The 19,681-nt window shown below is 46.0% G+C and overlaps 1 protein-coding gene across 1 annotated transcript in view; it reads right to left on the bottom strand.

Moving 5' to 3' along the window:
• Nucleotides 1-19,681, bottom strand: part of P2rx3 (purinergic receptor P2X 3) — a 35,043-nt gene that overhangs the window by 13,272 nt on the left and 2,090 nt on the right. The window contains exons 2-8 of the mRNA XM_028763073.1: nt 12,277-12,412; nt 11,833-11,904; nt 11,563-11,626; nt 10,920-11,013; nt 10,589-10,666; nt 9,766-9,907; nt 9,122-9,258 (exon numbers count right to left, since the gene is read on the bottom strand). Of these exons, the coding sequence (XP_028618906.1) occupies nt 9,122-9,258; nt 9,766-9,907; nt 10,589-10,666; nt 10,920-11,013; nt 11,563-11,626; nt 11,833-11,904; nt 12,277-12,412 (723 nt within the window). The remainder of the gene's footprint in view (nt 1-9,121; nt 9,259-9,765; nt 9,908-10,588; nt 10,667-10,919; nt 11,014-11,562; nt 11,627-11,832; nt 11,905-12,276; nt 12,413-19,681) is intronic.

Here is a 19,681-nt window from a genome sequence, read left to right as displayed (position 1 = left end):
TATTTGGGTTCAGGTTTATCAGTCCCTTGATCACAGAAACTAGCCTCTTTCAGCTCTCTGTCCACCATGAGGCTCAGCATGTGATAGAACTAGAAGCTGAAAGAGACCTTCAAAGTCATCCCATCATTATCCATAAGAGTTTTCACTCCTGAGGCCTGAACACTCCTGTGCGAGGAAGCGGGCAGTCAAATTTGTCTTTGAGTAGTGCCAGCCATTACAAGGGCTTCTCCATGCTGAGCTCACATTCAGCAGTGTTTGCTGAATGGAGAAGGGTTTTTTTATCTCGGTGCACAAATCCCTTGGAAGCACTCATATATCTGTTTAGAAATGATTTGTCCTCCCATAGAGTAGTGGAATCTCCTTTCTAAAGCAGGACCCAAAACTGTTAAACCAGCAGGAAAAACAGCAACAAACATTCGAGATCCGGGTTTGTCTTGGGAGGGAAGAGTTGGGCCTGGAATTTGGGTTTCTCTGTGAAGGAGGTGCTGTTCTCAGCAAAGCTTTGCCTGCTGGGAAGTCATTTTGCCAGCTGAAATACACTTTTACAGTTGATTCTGTACCGATAGGAAAATATCGCCTGGCAGTCTCTTTGCATCTGGGACGGGGGCCACATCCTTAGAGCCTGCTGGGACTCCTCCCCTGAGAGACAGGCCCAAAGCCAAGTTTATTTACTTAAGAGTCTAGGGAACTGATTAATTGCAAAAGCAGCCATTTAAGAAGTCTGCTGTTGATTTTTAAAAGCACATTACTAGCTGGCTGTAGTGGCCCACACCTGTCATCCAGGCATCAGGAAGGTAGGATTACTGTGAGTTAGAAGCTAGCCTGGGTCACGTAACTAGGCTAGTTTGGGCTACATGGGGAAGCAGAGCATGGGAGGCAACCTTACTGGTCCTATTATCTTACCTGCAGCTGCAAGATCAGGTTGTGAGGCCAGGGTCCAGCCTTTGAATACCTTCTCTGGCACTATGTAAGGTATGTGGCTGTGGCCAGATAAATGAAACTCTGAGGCCCAGAGTTCCTCAGAGGTGAAAAGATAACTCCCTTAGCTCCTTAGTCGGCACTCAACAAGTTTTTGATTCTATTAACAACATCAGTTGCTGTGCTGACAGGATGGACACACACATTAGAAAGGGCCGTACCCACTCAGGACCACTGGCCCTTTCATTGCTACTGTACAATGGTTAGGAAAGAAAAGGATCATGGGGACTGCAAACATACCCCACGGAAGAAGCCTTCCCACAGTATGGTTTTCTGTGAAAATGACTGAAGTGGCTGCCTTTAAAACACATATTCTATGGTGTTTAGAAGGGGGGAGGGAATCCAGACTGGAGAGAGAGAGAGTGATGAAAGCCAGGGCCCACTTCAGCTCTGTCTCTGTCAGTTGGCCGAGGAGCTTGGTGATCTGCATGCTGTGATATGGAAGCGGAACCAGGCCAAAATCTGAGCTTCATGAAAGCTGCTGTGGGTGCGTTTCCAACACAGAACGCCTGCTGGAAACACCTAGCACACGAGGAATAGCTAACAGATGAACAAGTCTCCCCCCCCCTTTTTTTTGTCCCAGACACCAAGAGAGGAAATCCAAAAATTGAGCTGCCTTTTAGTAGCAATGCTATCTCAGAGGGGAATTGAGAAATCAGGCATCATTAAAAGTGCTTCTGTTTGTAGATGGAGCTTGGGGACTCTTGTGGACAAATAGGAGGGAAGGATTCTGGACCTCAAACAGGATAGGAACTCCGCAGGACTACCAGCAGCATCAACTAACCTGGACCCTTGGGGCTGTCAGAGACTGAACCATAACCAGAGAGCATACAGAGGCTGGACCTAGGTCTCTCCGCACATATGTAGCAGGTGTGCAGCTTGATCTCCACGTGGGTCCTGAACAATTGAAGCCAAGGCTATACCAAAGCTTTTGCCTGTCCATGGGATATGTTCTTCTAGCTGGGCTGCCTTGTCTGGCCTCAGTAGGAAAGGATGCGACAAACCTCACAGAGACTTGATATGACAGAGTAGGGGGAATATCCAAGGGGCCCCAACCTCTTAGAGGAGAAGGGGAGGGAGAATGGGGGGAGGATTGTGAGAAGGGTGACCGGGAGGGGGCAGCGAGTGGGAGTAAAGTGAATAAAAAACAAGATTGAGTAACATTCTAAAATTCTTTAATAAAGATGGAGATTGTATGTATGTATGTATGCATGTATGTATGTATGTATGTATGTATGTATAAATCTTACAGCTACTACATTTGTGTGTTGTTGGCAAGTCATAATAGTTGAAGGTAAGTTATAAGAAATGAAGACAGACCAGGCCTCTCTCTGCCTGTAAGCCTTGGTGAAGGTGGGTTGTTTCTAACAAGTTTCAAAACCTTTCTGCGTGGGTGGGTGTGGTGATCTGTGAATGAGGTCAAAAGCACAGGTGTGAAAGAAAGGGTTTCACGGATTCAGCGCTCAAGACTCTTAACATAAGGACCAGAGGTGAGTTTTGAGAGCTTCGAAGACATGGAATTTTAGGTTGCATACATATAGATGTATAAGGGACTGGAAGGACCTGCCTGCCCCCATCTAGGATGCTAACTTACTTCCTGTTGGTCTTATAGTTGCAGACAAGTATTTTTTAGAGACATGCTAGGGACTGACCTCAGAACCAGGGCCTTGGATATGCTAGGAGCATGGCCTACCACTCAGCTACATCTCGAGCCTAAAAAAAGCATCTCTTAAGGAAATGTATATTTGGGGGCTGGAGAGCTGTCTCAGTGGTTAAGAGAACTAGCTGCTGCTCTTCCAGGGGTCCTGAGTTCAATTGCCAGTAACCACATGGTGGCTCCCAGGCATCTGTAATAAGGATCGGATGCCCTCTTCTGGTGTGTTTGAAGACAGCTACAGTGTACTCGTAAAATAAATAAATCTTAAAGAAAAGAAAATATATATTTGTAGATAAAATGACTTTTAAGAAAAAAAATTACTTATGTCTGTGAGTGCCTGTTCTTTTACTGGGCAATGGTTCACACTTTCAGCAACCTCCACATGGTAGTAGAGGGACTTGGACTAGATCTCACATGTGCCTTCTGGTTCAAGCTTCTCCCTGCCTTGGTGCACTGCTTTGTCTCTGTTCTGGCTGCTGGGGGGCTTCCCTCTCCTCACATACCCATGTCTCTGTAGCTCCAGCCCATGCTGCCTTCTGCCCTCTGTCCTGCAGACCTAAGTCCTATTACTATCCTTGGGCCCCGTGATTTCCCTGCACTCTGCCCACATTTTCAAATCAGCCCCTTTATTAAGCTCTCCTCGAATTACCCAATTTGAGACTGCCATCTGCTTCCTGCTGAGTCCCTGATAGATACGGTGTTATAAATCTGTCATTAAATCATCAATGCCTACACACACACACACACACACACACACACACACACACCACACAGACTTGCTCTCACTCAGCCTTTAAACGTTCAGTGGCTAACAAACACATGTATGCTCTCACAAGCTCACTATGGTCGCACACTCACAACAATGAACCCAGCTTAAAATCCTGTACTGGTGAATTGAATGTCTACCTGAGCTGCAAGACACTCCTCTCAGCCCTGTGTCTAAGCTACAGGATGCCACCTCCTGGGGGGTCTTTTATCTGCATTGTTGAACTGCTAGTTTTTATTTTTAGATACAGCTGCACTTTGTCCACCACAAAATCCAGACAACCCTAGCAACTGCACTCTCAATATGCTTGGAAAAAAAGCTTCAAAAACATTATGTTAAGGGGTAATTAGAATATTTACCTATGGGGAATAGACAAACCTAGGAGTGAAAATTCTCTCTACCGAATTGCAAGTGGAGAAAGAACAAAAGCCTTTAGTGAGCATACACAAATTAATAGAGATGGATAATATAGATGGGTAGAACCAAGCACCTTAGGTAAGGATTGAAGGGAGATGCACCCCAAGGCTACTTTGCCAGTAACGGGACCTGACATTACAAACAGGCCACCTTATGAAGTACCCTTGTGCTTGGGATTACATCTTAGGAAGACAGACTCGGGGGCATGGAAAGAACGACATCTAGGGCTATGCTAAGTTGCTCTCACGATCTTAGACAAATCTCTTCCCCTTCAGAGCTTCTGTTTCCTCTCTGAAAGGGGATAGCTTTGTCTAGATGTGCCCAGTGGATCTTTAACACCTAGACAATCTCAAAATCAATGATACTGCAAGCAAAGAGCTGCAGAAAGCGGGGAGTGGGGGCATGGAAATGAGCTGCAGACATAATTAGTGATGGAAGTGCAGATCTCTAGCTGCCCCTGGGTATCAGATGTGCTGCTTATAGCAAGGCCAATCTAGTCTGAACAATTCCACTCTCTCCAGAGTGAATGGCAACAATAGAGTGGTGAGGAGTCTGGCCCCTGTTGGAGGGAGAGACAAATGAACTTGTTTGGGAGGCAAAAGGCCAGGCTGTGAATTGTGCCACTGGCATCTGCTGGTATTTTCACTTCCCTAGAACTTGGGTTCTTTATTTTTCAGCAGGATGGAAAGTACCAACCACCCGTACATGTCTCACTGAGAATTAACGAGTGTGAATGTCCCTAAGCTTTCCTGGTTGTGGTAGATATCAGTCAAGAATATTTATTCATATCCAGATCTCCAAATGTACTAGATATGTTACACTGGCAGTGAGTGAATGAAAGGAGCCCATGCCTTTTCTCATTAGTACAGTGGAAGGATTGTAGCATCTACCTTCGAGAGTGGTTGAGGAGTAATTGGCCAAAGCATACAGGATGCTATGAACATGGGTAATGAGTGTCAGTCCTACTGATATGTAGCTTTGTGAGAGTTAAACAACAGCATAAGATCACTGTGTCATTGAAACCACAATGTGTGCCTCTTCTCTTATCTGAACATTCAGAAAGATGACTCTGTGGCCTTTGGCCTTGTGTGTCAACTGCTGTATGAGAGTGGTGGTGGGGACCAGGTGGAGGGATGTGGTAGCACTTAGCGCTGTTATGCATGGATGCCAGATGTCTCCTGATAGCACTTTTCTTGAACTCTCAGGGAACATTACCCAGGGTCCAACTGGGTAGTTCTGCCTCCTTTGTACATCTGGCTCTGCTAAGAGAGTAAAGTTATTTGGGATCCTCAGAGGAGGCCATACCTCTCAGGTGGCTCCCCTAAATCTTGAGTGTTATACTGACAGAGTCCTCAGAGATCATCTTTCTAGTCTTGTCCAAATAAACAATCCAACCTAATTTCCTTATTTTGAGGCAGGGACTCATATAGCCCAGGCTGATCTCCTTATGTAGCCAAGGATGACCTTGAACTGATCTTCTGGCTACTGATTTCTGAGTGCTACGGTTACAGGCAAATACCAGCATTCCTGCCTTTAGGTTTTGTGTGGTTTCTCGAGCTGTCAATGGAACTCTAGGCTTCTTGCATGCTCGGCACACAATCTACCAACTGAACTACCTCTATACCCTCAATCAAAGCTTATTTATAACTAAGTGTATCTCAGGTCCTATTGTGCCTAGATAGGGCACAGTCACGGCATAATCAACTGGAGATATAGAACTCCAAAGCAGCTCTTCTTCAAATGAAAGGTCCTGCTCCAACCTGTATGACACCAGTAGTCAGGGTCTTCATCATCTTCAGGGTGTTCATAAGCCAAAAGAGTCATTTGGGGGACTGAAGACCTTCTAATGGCCAAAGGGGAGTTATAAGTAGGGAAACTTGTATTTTAGATTGAGAATTTTATTAAAATATAACCCTATTTTTAAGCCACCATACAAATATCCTTTGTATTGATCTCAGTGTGATGAACTGACTGAATAAATATGCCAATTTCTTCCAGTGAGCCAAACAGTATTTTTAACCTACTTTAAAATATGTGTTGTTTCCTATGGTTTTTTAAACTCTGGAGTTGATTATGAAAGCAATTTCAGTTTTTTTAAAAAAATTCTTCTTTCCAGAGAACATACATATATATTTTAAACTATCAAATGTAAAACTTAATGAAATGGACCATTATTTCTTAAAGTTGTGAAGTAAAGTGGAAAAGAAAGTGAGTTATTGTGATGGTTAATCTTGATTGTCAACTTGGTTAGATCTAAGATACCCAGGAGACTGACTTATGGGCATGTCTTTGAGGACTTTCCCAAAGAGATTTAACTGAGGGGTAAAGATCAACCCTGGGTTTGGACAGTAAGTACCAGGCCTAAAATGATGTAATAAGAGTTTGATGGACCACTTTGGTGCCAGATCTACAGGTAAAGAGAGCAAGCAAGTACAGCGGGAAAGCATGGAGTGTCCAGTGTGATGAGGAAAGAATATAAGCAAGTTCAGTTGACAACAAAGTAGGGGTAGGAAAAGCAGCTTTGGTTGTTGAAGAAATCAATACTCTTGAAGAGAAACTGGCACTATGAGCTAGGGCAACTAGAAAGGTACCCTGAGGGCAAGACCTCGCCCACAGAAAGCCCCAACTTGTGAAACGTAAATTCATTTGAAAAAAAGTGGTGATCTATACTAAGAATGCCACCACCAGAACAAAGGACAGGTATTCCTTGTCCCAAATGGCCACATAGAAAAGTGTTTCCTTAGAGTCTTCCTCAAAGGTCCACAAAAGTTGCTGTGACTGTTGTCTAAGGGGTTATGCTACATCTTGATCTGGCAGCAGAACTTGGAGACAATGTCTATGTGGCACTAATTTTTTCAGGCATGAAAGATACAGGAATTAAGGAGTCACAAAAGTGAGCACCAAGGTTCTAGAAGCCACTGAAGCCACTAATTTCTAGCCAATCACTGTGTAGCTGGGTCAGGTCAGGAAGCATGAAGAGGCTGTTGCATGAAGCTGAGAAGGCAAAGCCCATGCTGCAATAGAGACTCCAGGATACCGAAGGTGACAGGCATGGAGAGTGTCTTCTAAGAAAAACCACAGGCGTGAAGTAGAACTAGCCCAAGAGAAAGTCTATGTGTCCTGTAGACAGCAGAACAAGGACTCTGCAGCTACCCAAGGCACTTGCAGCCCAGATAATGTCACCAAGAGCCCCAGATGCCACACATGGGACCACAGAATTTGGTGTTGCCCAACTGTGATCCAGTCTGGCTTCGGCCTAGTCTTTCCTTGCTTTATTCTCATTCTTCCTTTTTGGAATGAGAATTTCTTTTCATGCCACTGTATATGAGAAGTCAGTGAGTTGTAGGCTTGATTTTTTTCTTTTTTAAATAGGGGCTCATGGCTAAGAGATGTCCCAAGTCTCCTAAGAGACTCCATTTATACTATTGAAGTTTTGGCACTGTTGAAATATTGAAGATTTATAGAGATGAACTAAATGTATTTTGTATTACAAAATGAACATGAGATTTTTAGGGATCTGGAGTGAAATGCTATGATTAAAAACAATATGCTTGGGGGTCAAGTTGACAAAATGAAGACTTGTGATTGTTAATCTTGATTGTCAATGTGGCAGAACTTCGACTGACCTGGGAGACAAACTTCTAGCCATGTGTGAGGGGGTATTTATTTAGGTGGGAAGACCCACCAGGAATGTGGTTCCATCATCCCACAGGCTGGAGTCTCAAATCAATGAAGAGCAGAAAGTGAATGGACTATCTCTCTCTGCTTCTTGACTGAGGATGCAATGTGACTCAAATCAATGAAGAGCAGAAAGTGAATGGACTATCTCTCTCTGCTTCTTGACTGAGGATGCAATGTGACTAGCCACCTTATGCTCATGCTGCTATGGCTGCCCCACTGTGGTGGACTGTACCCTCAAACTGTGAGCCAAAACAAACAAACAGACAAATAAGCAAGCAAACAAACAACCCTTCCTGTGTTAAATTGCATTTGCCTGGTGTTTTGTCACATGAATAGAAGGGATACTAATGCATATATACACTGCATTGGAGACTACTACAACAAAGGAAAGCTTGAGTAAGAGTAAGTGTTCTTTAAATATGTAACATATATTCCTCTACGTATTTTGCCCCCACCACTACTAGCTAGTCTTCTTAGCTTTTTAGCATATAACATTGTCTACTTAATCAGGATCTTTAAGAAGTTTTGGGATTTTCAGAAACGTAGGAAAGGACTGGGTAGATAACTCGCATGACAGAAGTGCTCAGTGCGTAAGCCTGGTGACCTGAGTTCACATCCCCAGAACATGTGTAAGAGCCAGATACAGTGGCACAGGCACCTGTAATCCCAATGTGTCCCTATGACATGTTGGGGAGCAGAGGCAGGAGAATCATTGGAAGTGTGTAGGCCAGCTATCTTGACATACAGTAACGACCAAGTGGGATCCTGCCTCAAAGAACAAGCAAAGTTTGTCCTTTGCCTTCTGTACATATGCCACATCATGAGTGTTGGCCCGTGCACACATGAGAGAGAGAAAGAGAGAGAGAGAGAGAGAGAGAGAGAGAGAGAACAAAACTGAAAGCCAAAGCAATTCATGTGCTGTCCAGTAGGATGCACAGGCGAACAAGCACTTCACAGATGGACTTATTCAAGGGCTCAGCTATTCCAAACAGTTCACCCTGAGTTCCCCCGCTTTCCCTTTATCCTATTGGAAAAAGCTCCCAAAGTAAAAATCCTTTAGGGCACAAAGCCATTTGAAATATCAATTAGAAGATATTTAAAAGCTTCCCCCACCCCTAGAAAAGCCCTAAAGAATTAGTGATCGATAGTTGCTGTCTGTGAATCATGGGATTTCCTGATTTTGGAAAGAAATGCCAAGTTACCATTTTGGAAAAAGAAACAAGGCCAGAGATTGTGATTAATTTGCTGGAGTAAGAGTCTTAAAAGTTCAGGCACAGGACAAGGAATGGGGCTGTCTGGACACAAAGGAGGCACATTGTATCTAAAAACAGGTAAAGAATTACAGAATCAAGTACACCAGATGACCTTGGCCATCTGGTCTAATGACCTACCTCAGCAGATTTCTTGGTTGGATCTCTTTTAAAGACATGAATCCATACCTCATAGTGCAACCCACCCACCAGGAATGGCTGTCAAGAAGTCCTTCCCAAGCTGGGACTGAAGCCTGATGGGCATCAGAAGAAGGACACGAGGAATTCCCTTCCATCTGTGCACTTCTGTCTGAGATGAACTTCTTTGGGGCTCCCTGTGGCCTCTGCTCCTGCTTAGATAGTGGGGTTTACCTGAAGTTGTAACCAGGAGAAACACTGCTTTTCTCAGAAACTCCATCCAGTCGAGTGAAGGAATATTTGGGGATGCACTGGTCCCAGGCCTTGTCCAGATCGCATACCCAGCCGATCTTAATACCCAGAACTCCACCCTGGAAAAAAAGGGAGGGCCAAATATGAGGTCTCCCCTGTGCCGAGTCAGGGCTGAGGGTTTCTGATGAGTGATTTCTTTCCCTTCTCTGGATGGGAGGTGGCAGCAGGGAGGAAAGAGAAGAACTTGGAGCCTCAAAGTCCCCACGATACAACACAGGATTCAGAACACTACTGCAGCTCACTTGCCTGTGGTATGGTGCTTTCAGAGACCAAAGGCCTCTTCTGGGGTGAAATGGGATGACGGGAATGGGCAGCGGAGGCTAGAGGAGGCAGAGGCAAGATCACTGGGGATGGATGGATAGGATTCAGGATCCAGGGAGCTGCAGGTCTGGGGTGCTTCCACCAGGTGGCACTGTCTTGCTGCAGTTCCTGCCCAGCATCCCAGTGGCATTCCCTGGAGTCTAAGGCAGGGGTGAGCTTTCCAAGTAGGTAGGTAAGTAGGTAGGTAGGTAGGTAGGTAGGTAGGTAGGTATGTAGGGGGTCATTGGGAAGGGATAGCTTCTCACCGTGCGGGCCAGCTTGGCAAAATCCTGCCCAGCAAACTTAACCACGTCCCCTACCCTCAAGATGGGGCAAAATGGGGCCTTTTCAGGGTGGAAGCGGCACTTCTTTATGTCCTTGTCGGTGAGGTTAGGCAGGAGGTTTCCCCTGGGGTGGAAAGAGCAGGGTAGTTAGGTCCAGAATTCGAGTAAAGATGGTAACGTCTAAATGCTCTCATCTCCTGGATGCCCTCCACATCCAAGTGGAGGCATCTCCCTGCACTATCTCTCAGTCACTTCCCCGCTGTCACTCAGTCTATCTCCCCGCTGTCCCCGCATGGTTTTGTAACTACCATCATGCTCCATCACATAGTAGGGCTATGAATGTCTGTGTAATGTGTCCAAACTACCATGCTGGGCCTCCTGGCGACTAGAGTCTCTCCTAACTATTTGGTGCATCTCTGCAGTGCCTGACAGGATACTTGGCACATGGCTACCAAGCAGTTGTTGAATGCATGAGTCGAGGTGGTGGGAGCAAACTTCAAAAACAAAACAAAAACCCTCCACTTGAGGGTTTGAGGTGGGAAGAAATACAAGTGACAAACACCTCAGACTCCAAGTGCAGGAGGCCTCGGTGCCCACAGCCAGCTTAAGTTATCTTTCCCCTGCTCCAAGCAGAACTCACGTTTGGCCTCAGAGCTCTAAGGCAGGAAAACTAGCAGAGAAATTGGCTATCTGACATCTGGGGTCAAGGTCTATTGAGGGATAGGAGCTCCATGGAGATGGGCAGATGGAGAGAATGCGAGTGACCCCTATGGCGGGGTGAATCAGGGAAGAACCAAAAACTCACTTCTCAAAGTTGAAGAGAGGGAAACGGATGCTGTTCTTAATGAAAATGGTGAAGTTCTCAGCTTCCATCATGATAGGCCTGTTGGGGGAAAATGAGGCTTCAGCCCTCCAGAAGAGGGAAGACAGGGGGCTTTTCTCAGGAATCTTTCTTTATAGGTGCCCCTTGAAAGGAGACATATTATAGATAGATCATAGGCCTGTGGCAGAGAGGGTGAGAGGTAGAGGCAGGGCAGGGGAGATGGCACCCTGAGACCACATTCCTACCCCAAGAAAGAATATTAGTTGGGGACCCATATAACTCTCCATTAGCTTCGGGATGCTCAGAGCCTTACATCTCCACGGTGTCCACCTCGGTGGGGCACCAGCCCTGGATCTCACAGGTCCGGAGGACAGAGCTGTAGTTCACGCAACGGCCAGTGAGGATCCCTGGAGGGTGGAGCTGCATGAACAGGTGGCATCCTGCCCCTTGTCACTCCCATGCCCCTCCTCATCAGAGACCCTGGCAGATAAGCAAGGCAAGCTAACCTGCTGTGTGCATCCTCAACAGCCCAGAACCCTTCTTCTTTGCCTCTGAGCCTGAGCTATCCCTTCTGCCTGGAATGCTTTTCATGACGCTCCCTCTATCTAGCTGGCTTCAGACCATGTCTAGGAGGACTTTGAAGCCACTTCTCTGAAACAACCTTGCTCCCTTCCCTGCAGCTCCCACAGTCTTTTGTGTTTCCTTAATACCACTTGCTACTCTACCCTATCACTGCAATACTTAGACTAAACTCCTGGGGCAAGATCCCCCACACACACCTCCACAGCCCCAGCTGGGTCTGGGCACCCAGCAATCTTTTGTGACACTGGCAGAAGTCCATAGAGTAGGCTAGACCTCTTTCCTGAAATGGACTATCCTCATGGCTAATTCCCTGCCCTTTAGAGTCCCATGAAGGCTTGGGTTTGGGAAAGGAGAGAGGAAAGGGCTGCACTCACCCCCACCCGGGAAGCGCTCAGGCCCACACTGGCTGTCAGACACACAGCGGTACTTCTCCTCATTCTGTGGGGGGACAGGGTCACAGGTGTATGAAGGCCCCTCCCTTGGCCCTGATCAGCCTGTTAATTCCCGTTGCCCCCCACAAGTTCCCATAGCTTGCGCCCCTAGTGGGTGACAGGTGCAGTCACAGCTCCCGAGGCTAGACTATGGGGCTCCGTTTACACCAGTTGTCCTACTGCCAGTACTCTTCCTTGACTTTTTCCACTCACCTCTGGACAGAATCCTTGCATTTGGTTTTCAGTAACGATCATTTTGGTGATGATGACAAAGACAGAGGTGCCCTGGAGAGGAGAAGGAAGAGGAAAAAGCCCAGTCCCAATCTGTGGGGCAGGAAGCCGTTTCCACTGTATAGAACAGGAAACCCTAGGTGGAATGATTTGGCCAAGGTGGCACGGCTAACAAGGGGCATCCAAAGGAACTTGGCAGCAGGCATCCAATCTGACTCTAACCACCTGGTGGCCCCTTTTGCTTTAAGCACGGGCATGACAGTCTGGGGGACGGGTGGGGGAATCCAGCTTCTGTATATCCAGTGCTGCATTTTGGAGGGCAGGTTCTTGTTTCTCCAATTGTACTGCTGGTTCGAGACACTTGCCCTTTATCCCTATTTTCCCCAGACATGGGCCTGCACAGGTCCCTGGGGTAGGGCACCATACCTGGGGTGGGGTCACATAATCTGACACGTCCATGACTCTGTTGGCATAGCGTCCGAAGCCTTTCACCTTTGTTACTACTGAGGACTCAATGGCGGTGTCCCGCACTTGGTAGGCCTTCTCGTGCAAGAAAACCCACCTGCAACAGAAGAGTAGGGACACAGAGAAAGAGTACACAGGGTCATGAGAGAGGGGTTGGGAAAACTCTCCTTCCTGCCGACATTAGAGTCATATGGCTGTGCTTGGCAGGGAGATGTGTTGGGATGAGTTCTTGGTTAGTTCAGTGAGTCTTCAAAAGCACCTCCAAGGCAGACCCTTGGGCTTCTTCTTCTAGTTGTTTCCCTATGAAAACTCTTAATATCCCAGCATGTGCCATGTGGGAAAGTTGATAGTTGGCTTTTTTTCTTTTTGAAACAGAGTCTCACTGTGTAGCCCCGGCTAGCCTAAAGCACATTTTGTAGACTAGGCTGGCTTCGAACTCACACAGATCTACCTGTTTGTGCCTCCCAGGTGCTATGATTAGAGGCATGTGGCACCATGCAGGCATCAGAAGTTGATATTGAGATAGACACTCCAACTCTATTCACTGTCCGTCCAACTTATTTTTGAAACATGGTCTCACTGAACCTGGTACTCAGTGGTTGGTTAGAAGGCTGGCCAGTGAGCCCTCTATCTATCATCTACACCTTCTTAGAACTAGGTTACAGGTATATTTTGCCATGTCAGGAATTGGCACTGGAGATGCCAGAATGCTAGGAAAGTGCTCTGTCAATATTGGGCTACAGTCTCCTCCTACTTGTGATTTACACACACAAAAAACCAGCAGATTAAAAAAAAAAAAAAAGGGAGCCGGGCAGTGGTGGCCCACGACTTTAATCCCGGTGGGCAGGTAGATCTCTGAGATCGAGGCCAGCCTGATCTACAGAGTTCCAAGGCTACACAAAGAAACTCTGTCTCAAAAAGAAAAAGAAAATCTAGTTATTTTTTTCCTAAGAAGGAATTTCTACTCCCCTGTGGCCATATATATGTCTAAAAGTAATTTTTGCTGATAACTAACGAGGTCCTCTCTCTAGCAGACACCAAGGAGAGAGAAGACACAAAAAGCCTCAGGCCTTATCCTAAGCTTTATTCATGCTTGTGCTCCGTGTCAGAGACACAGTGGCCATTCAAGAAAGGAGCTGATGAAAGGTCGTGGGAACAGGGTAGTTGGCAGTCTTCACTGGACCAAGGGTCAACTGAGAAATTAAGAGGGCGAGGGTGTGGGCAGTCTGTGCTATGCCAGGGAGGCGGGTACTGTTGGGAAGGCGGGACAGTAATCTTATTCCTTGCATTATGCTTCCACCTAGTGCCCATTACCTATCTCCTGTATTTTTTTTAAATAATTTATTTACTTACTCATTTTACATCTCAATCTTAGGGTAGCCCTCCCCTCTCTACCCAGTCCCCTTTCAAATAGCTCATCTCCCTTCTCCTCTGAGACAGGGGAGCCCCCCACCCCCAGGTACCAACCCACCCTGGCACATCAAGCTACTGCATGACTATGCACATCCTCTCCCACTGAGGACAGACAAAGGCGGTCCAGTTAGGGGAATGGGATCCACAGGCAGGCAACAGAGTCAGGGACAGCCTCCACTCCATTTGTTGGGGAATCTGCTTGAAGACCAAGCTGCACATCTGCTACATATGTGCGGGGAGGGGTAGGTCCAGCCCACATATGCTCTATGGTTGGTGGTTCAGTCTCTGGGAGCCCCCAAGAGTTCAAGAGTCTGTTGGTCTTCTTGTGGAGTCCCTAGCCCCCTTCAGACCCCCCAATCCTTCCCTCAAGTCTTCCACAAGACTCCCTGAACTCTGTCTAATGTTTGGGTGTGGGTCTCTCCATGGGCTGCTGAGTGAAGCTTCTTAGAGCACAGTTATGCTAGGCTCCTGTCTGCAAGCATAACAGAGTATCATTGATAATGTTCTTGCTCACGGGATGGGTCTCAAGTTGGGTCAGCCATTGGTTGGCCACTCTCTCAGTCTGCTCCATCTTTGTCTCTATTCCATGTTTGTCCCTGTACTTCTTATAGCAGGACAAATTTTGGGTCAAAGATTTTGTGGGTGGGCTGATGTCCTTACCCCTTTACTAGGAGTCCTGCCTGGCTACAAAAGGAGACCACTTCAGGCTCCATACCCCCCACTGCTAGGAGTCTCAGCTAAAGTCACCCTCATAGATTCCCTTGAGCCATCATGGGACCAAGTGGATAAGGCAAGACTCCCTCTCTTCCATTCCCTCATGCTTCTTCAGATCCTCCCAGACTCTGGGGACTCTGCACATCTGTGAAGGACTTCCTCTTTGTGTAGCCATCATAGCCCTCAGAGTTCAAGATACTCAGTCTCTATAACTGTTCCAGCTTGACATATGGAGGCATTTGGTCCTGGTGACTCACTGGAAGACAAATACAGTTACTGTCTTTATTCTACAGGTGAGAAAAATTTATCAAATAGGTTTGGGTAAAAATGAACATTCTATATAACAAACTAGTAATATGATAAATTTTTTACCTTTACCATTATTACAATCATCATCATTATTAATACTATGGCTATTTATTGCAATGTTGACTATTGGAACCTAGGGCCTCACCATTGCTAGGGAAGCCCTCTATCACTGAGCTTCTCCTGATTAGAGAAACTAGTCCTTCTTGATTAGAGAAACCAGTTTGGGGGAGAGAATTTCTGACAATTGGCAGAATTGAACAGCATAGTTTGGAATGGCTGGGTTAGCATTTGCTGCCTCTACCAAAGGATGGAAAACCACATCAGGAGAAGATGACAGAGGGGATCTGAAGCAGTTTAACTTACAAGATCCCTTGCTGTGGGGATCCCTGACAGGGCAGCTGCAGAGGCAATACCTGGGCTGGCATGAGGCATTTGAAAGGAGGCAGAAAGGGTGTCCAGCCATCAACTGCTGTTTCAGAAGGTGTTACAAGTGGTGGGTACTACATAGCTGCAAAGACTGGGAAGCTTGCTATTCCATGTTGTGTGTATGCTAAGAGGAGACATTTTTCTCAGGTGGAGGTTAAACTGTATGGCCTTTGATGTCCTTATACTATCAGAAGATTCGGAAGGAGTCAGCTCTAAGGACACTGATGGAAGTAGAGCCACTTGTAGAAAAGACAGACTTACTGCAAGCACAGACTGATCTTTGCACATGCCTCTTTGTTCAGTGAGTGGTTCAGTACCATCCTCATAACAGGGCTTCTCTTGCTGAAACTCTTGATTCCTTTACATTTAAAGATGTAGAGAAATTTTAATTCAGCAATATGGCTTATCTGGCAAGGGATCACATTCAAAGATATGATCTGGCTGAAATCCAGACATGCGTGGATTGCAGTATGATCTGGCTGGAATCCAGATACACCCTTAGCACACACCTTTAATGAAGGTAAGGTTAGTTTGTAAAAGGAAGCAGCCATGTTTGAAAGTAATGTCTAATTGAGGGGCAACATGACAAATCAGAGAAAGATATGACAGAATGAATTAGAAATAGGATACGCTCACAGGAGAACAGCAGAGCAAGAGAGGCTATTTAAGAGCAGTGCAGGGAGACAAAAAAAGGTGGTGTGTGGCAGTTTTACTGGGACAGTTTTACAGAGACAGGCTACAGAGGGAACAAGCTAGACACAGTTGAAGACAGAATGAGCCAGAAGATTAGAACATACTGCCAAAGTTAGTATGAGGCCAGGCAGAGCAATTCAGTTAGAAGCCCAAAGAAACTGGATTAAGTCAGTCAGTTTAGAAGATTAGATTGTAAGGAAGCTGGATTTCTAGGCCCTGGTTTAGTTAGAACAGAGAAGGAGATGCTCTGGGCTTAGCTCAAGCTGTGTATTCACACAGCTTGGGTATGGCTCCCGTCTTACCTCTTCATCTGAGGAAATAAAAGCGACATCCTCAGAAACTGCCTACTTTTTAATTAATTAATTTGTGTGTGTGTGTGTGTAGATTTGTATGTGGAGGTCAGAGGACAGCTTGTGGGAGCCAGTTCTCTACTTCTATTCTGAGAGTCTTGGTGACTGAACTTAGGTTCAAGTCAGGCATGGTGGAAGGTAGCTTTACAAATAGGCTCTCTTACTGCCCTAACTATCCCTGCACCCTTGGCCCATGCAACCTGTGTTTGTCATCTATCTATCTATCTATCTATCTATCTATCTATCTATCTATCATCATCTTCCTACCTACCCATCTACCTATCTATTTATCTATCTGAGACAGGGTCTCTCACTTTTAACTAGAACTCAGCATCTAAGCTAGAATGACTAGCCAGCAAATTCCAGAGATCCACCTGTCTATCTCTCCAACACTAGGATTAGAAAAATGTGCCACAATGCCAGGGTCTTCTCACACAAGTTCTGGGAATTGAACTCAAGTCCTTGTGTCTGCAAGGTGAGCACTTTGCCCATTCAGCTATCTCCCCAGCCACTCTGCTTTAACTTATAATTGGTAAGCAATCATTGTCTGTATCTATGGAGCACAATGTGAATGTTTTGGTGCATGTACACACTATAGGATGAGTCTATTAAACTAATTAGCATAACCATCTCCTATTTATCTGCTTCTTTTTGGAGCAACATTCACTTGGATTCCGAAAGCTTTCTTGCATGAGAGAAAGAGGGTGGAGTCATAGATCTGCCAAAATGGTTTCAAACCTGTTACCTGCTTTATTGTGGCTGCCTTTTGCAACCGGCAAGCTGATTAATGTGCCATTAAGCCTTATCCACAAGCTTGGAAAATGCTCTTCTGAGCACCACGCCTTTCAGAAGTCTGCAGTGGTGTTTGCTTTACCACTGACTCTTGCAATAGTTTTCCTTTTTTTTTTTTTTGAAGGGGAGGAGTTTCATTAAGTCTCATTCAGCATGTTATATTCTAACAGAGAAGAAGGCAGCATCTTGTTACATAATCTGAGGAAGTTATCTGAAAGAGCACCATTAGCTCATGGCTTCATGCCCCTCTGGAATGATGGGGAATGAAGTCTGGGGGACCTGACTCTGATTCAGCTAAGATGGTGGCTGCTCCTGAACACTCATCAAAGAGTAAGCCGCAGTCCAAATGCAGAGTTTTGGAACTCCAGTGTGCCTTGTCCAGTGTGTCTTGATGCAGATGGATATGTTTTCTGCTGTTGAACTAAAGAAATGGGTCTTTGAGCCCAGTCCCCCGTCTTTAAAGTCAGAGCACATTTGTAGATGCAAAGAACACTCAGAGTGTCATATCATACAAGCAACTGTATGACACTAAGTTGACCCCTTCCATAAAGCCTTAGTGAGATAGCTGTATTATGATCATTATATCACATCTGGGGAAACAGGCGCAGAAGGGTCCAGAATCACATGGCTGGGAAGCAGGTTCCAAACAGGGCCTTCTGCCCTGGATCACCTCAGCCACCCCACTGTAGGGTCTCTTGCTCTATCTCAGGTCAAGTCCCTGCTTCACTGATAAAAATGCATCCCCTAACTCAGGAAGGTCTCAGGAGGAAGGGGTTTGGGATGGAGAAAAAATTAACCAGTCTCTTCTTTCTCCTCTTCCTTTAAGACTCCTTGTATGCCCAGTAGGAAGGAGAAGCCACATTAGAGCTCTGAGTTAACAAATGGAAGAATTTCAGTGGCCCCATGGGGCCGAGAACGTCATCAGGGTAGCCAGCAATGGGAGGTGAGGGGTTGCTTCATTTCCAGAACGGAGGGGCTGAGGCTGTCTCTAGAGGCCAGGACTTAGATGCAGCAGGACTGAGCCTCTGATTCTTGGCATTTACTCTGATGCTCTGACTTCTTTTTTTTTTCCTCGCATTTCTGGTTTATTATTTATAGAGCGGAAGGCAGTGGCAGCTCCTTGGCAGGTGGGATGTGCAGGAAAGAGGCCCAAGCAGCATCTCAACACCCTCCCATCTATCCCCAGGGAGTCAAGGAGGAGGAGGCCAGGGAGTGGGTGTGAAATGAGTGCATTGTGGGTGTCAGAAGGGAGGGGTCTCTTCGGAAGGTGTGAGAGAGAGGGAAAGAGGAAGGCACAACAGGGAGTCTAGGAACAATAATAGTTGCCACATATAATTTAATATTACTGAGTCACCATCTAGGGAAAGGCATTTGATGTATGTATGTCATCTAAGAACACATTGGCAGGAGGTACCCTTACACCCATTTCCTAGATCTTGGGAATTGAGATTTACAGATCTGTGTAAAGGTGCTGTCAAAGCTGGGATGTCACACCATGTAGTCAGACTCCACAGTCTCCTGAGGCTGTGGTCTAGGGAGAAAACAGGCAACAATGGCTGTCAACCTTTGTACCTAGAGGATGAGGCATTCCAACTGATTCTCCCAGCATGCCACCTAGTGTGCTGACATGGAGCCTCAGGTGCTACCTGGGTGTCAAAAGGATGGGATCCCCAGCCTCTTGTACACCAAAGCTGAGTGGTATGTTGGTGTGAGTATGTAAAAGGAATACTCAGTTCATCTTATACACTTTCTAGGTGAGACTTTGTGTCCTGTCTCCCTGGCAGAAAATAACAGGGTAAAGACTCAGGTATTAGTTAAGTGCCAATACCACAGGATTCAATATCCTCTCAAGGGGCAGACTGGCCAGCTGGCTCAGTGGGGAAAGATACTTGCTGCCAAGCTTGAGGACCTGAGTTCCAGCTTTGGAACTCACATGATGGAAGGAGAGAACTGATCCCCCCCACACCCCATTGTTCTTTTACCTCTACACATACCCATGCACCATGCCCCCCCACACCCCAAACAAACAAAATAAAATGTAAAACAGAACAAAACAGCTTTAGAGTTCTATTGAGGTAGTGTTACATCTCTTCTGAAAGCTTTCCTACATCCACTCCTACTCCTCTTAATCCTTGGGCATGTCAGACCGCTCAGATCTGATCACAGTGCTCTTCCTCAGTCTCAGTCACACAAATAGGTTGGACAGTGTCAGTAACTTCCTTCTTATTCTTTATGTTCCTGTGGAAACAAAAGTTCTTGGTTCTCATAGGATGCCATGTCGGACCTCTGTGCTTCCAGTGATCTTTCTATACACTAGCCTCTACTCCCATAAACTCCTTTTCTTCTATTCTCAGACCAGGTTCTTTCCTTCCACAGATGTGGGTTCTTTGCCTTAGGCATTCTTCCCTCTGCTCACCTGGTTGCCTCTACCCACCCTTTAGAACCTGGGTTGGATACTTCAGGAAAACTCACCTCGGTTTCCAGATGAAGCCCAGCGACTCTACAGTGGCAGCTTTTTTGGTGTTGTGTGCATTTTTGACACCATTGAAACTTTGCATTTGTTTGTGAGGATCACTGGGTTAATATCAACTTCTTGCTATATTCATCGTATGATGCTCACAGGATAGAGAACCTGTCTGCTTCTGCCCATTGTTCTACCCTCAGTGTAC

Source organism: Grammomys surdaster, unplaced genomic scaffold (assembly GCF_004785775.1).
Source record: "Grammomys surdaster isolate TR1022 unplaced genomic scaffold, NIH_TR_1.0 136, whole genome shotgun sequence".
Taxonomy (NCBI): domain Eukaryota; kingdom Metazoa; phylum Chordata; class Mammalia; order Rodentia; family Muridae; genus Grammomys; species Grammomys surdaster.
This window is presented reverse-complemented; position numbering and strand designations above follow the sequence as displayed.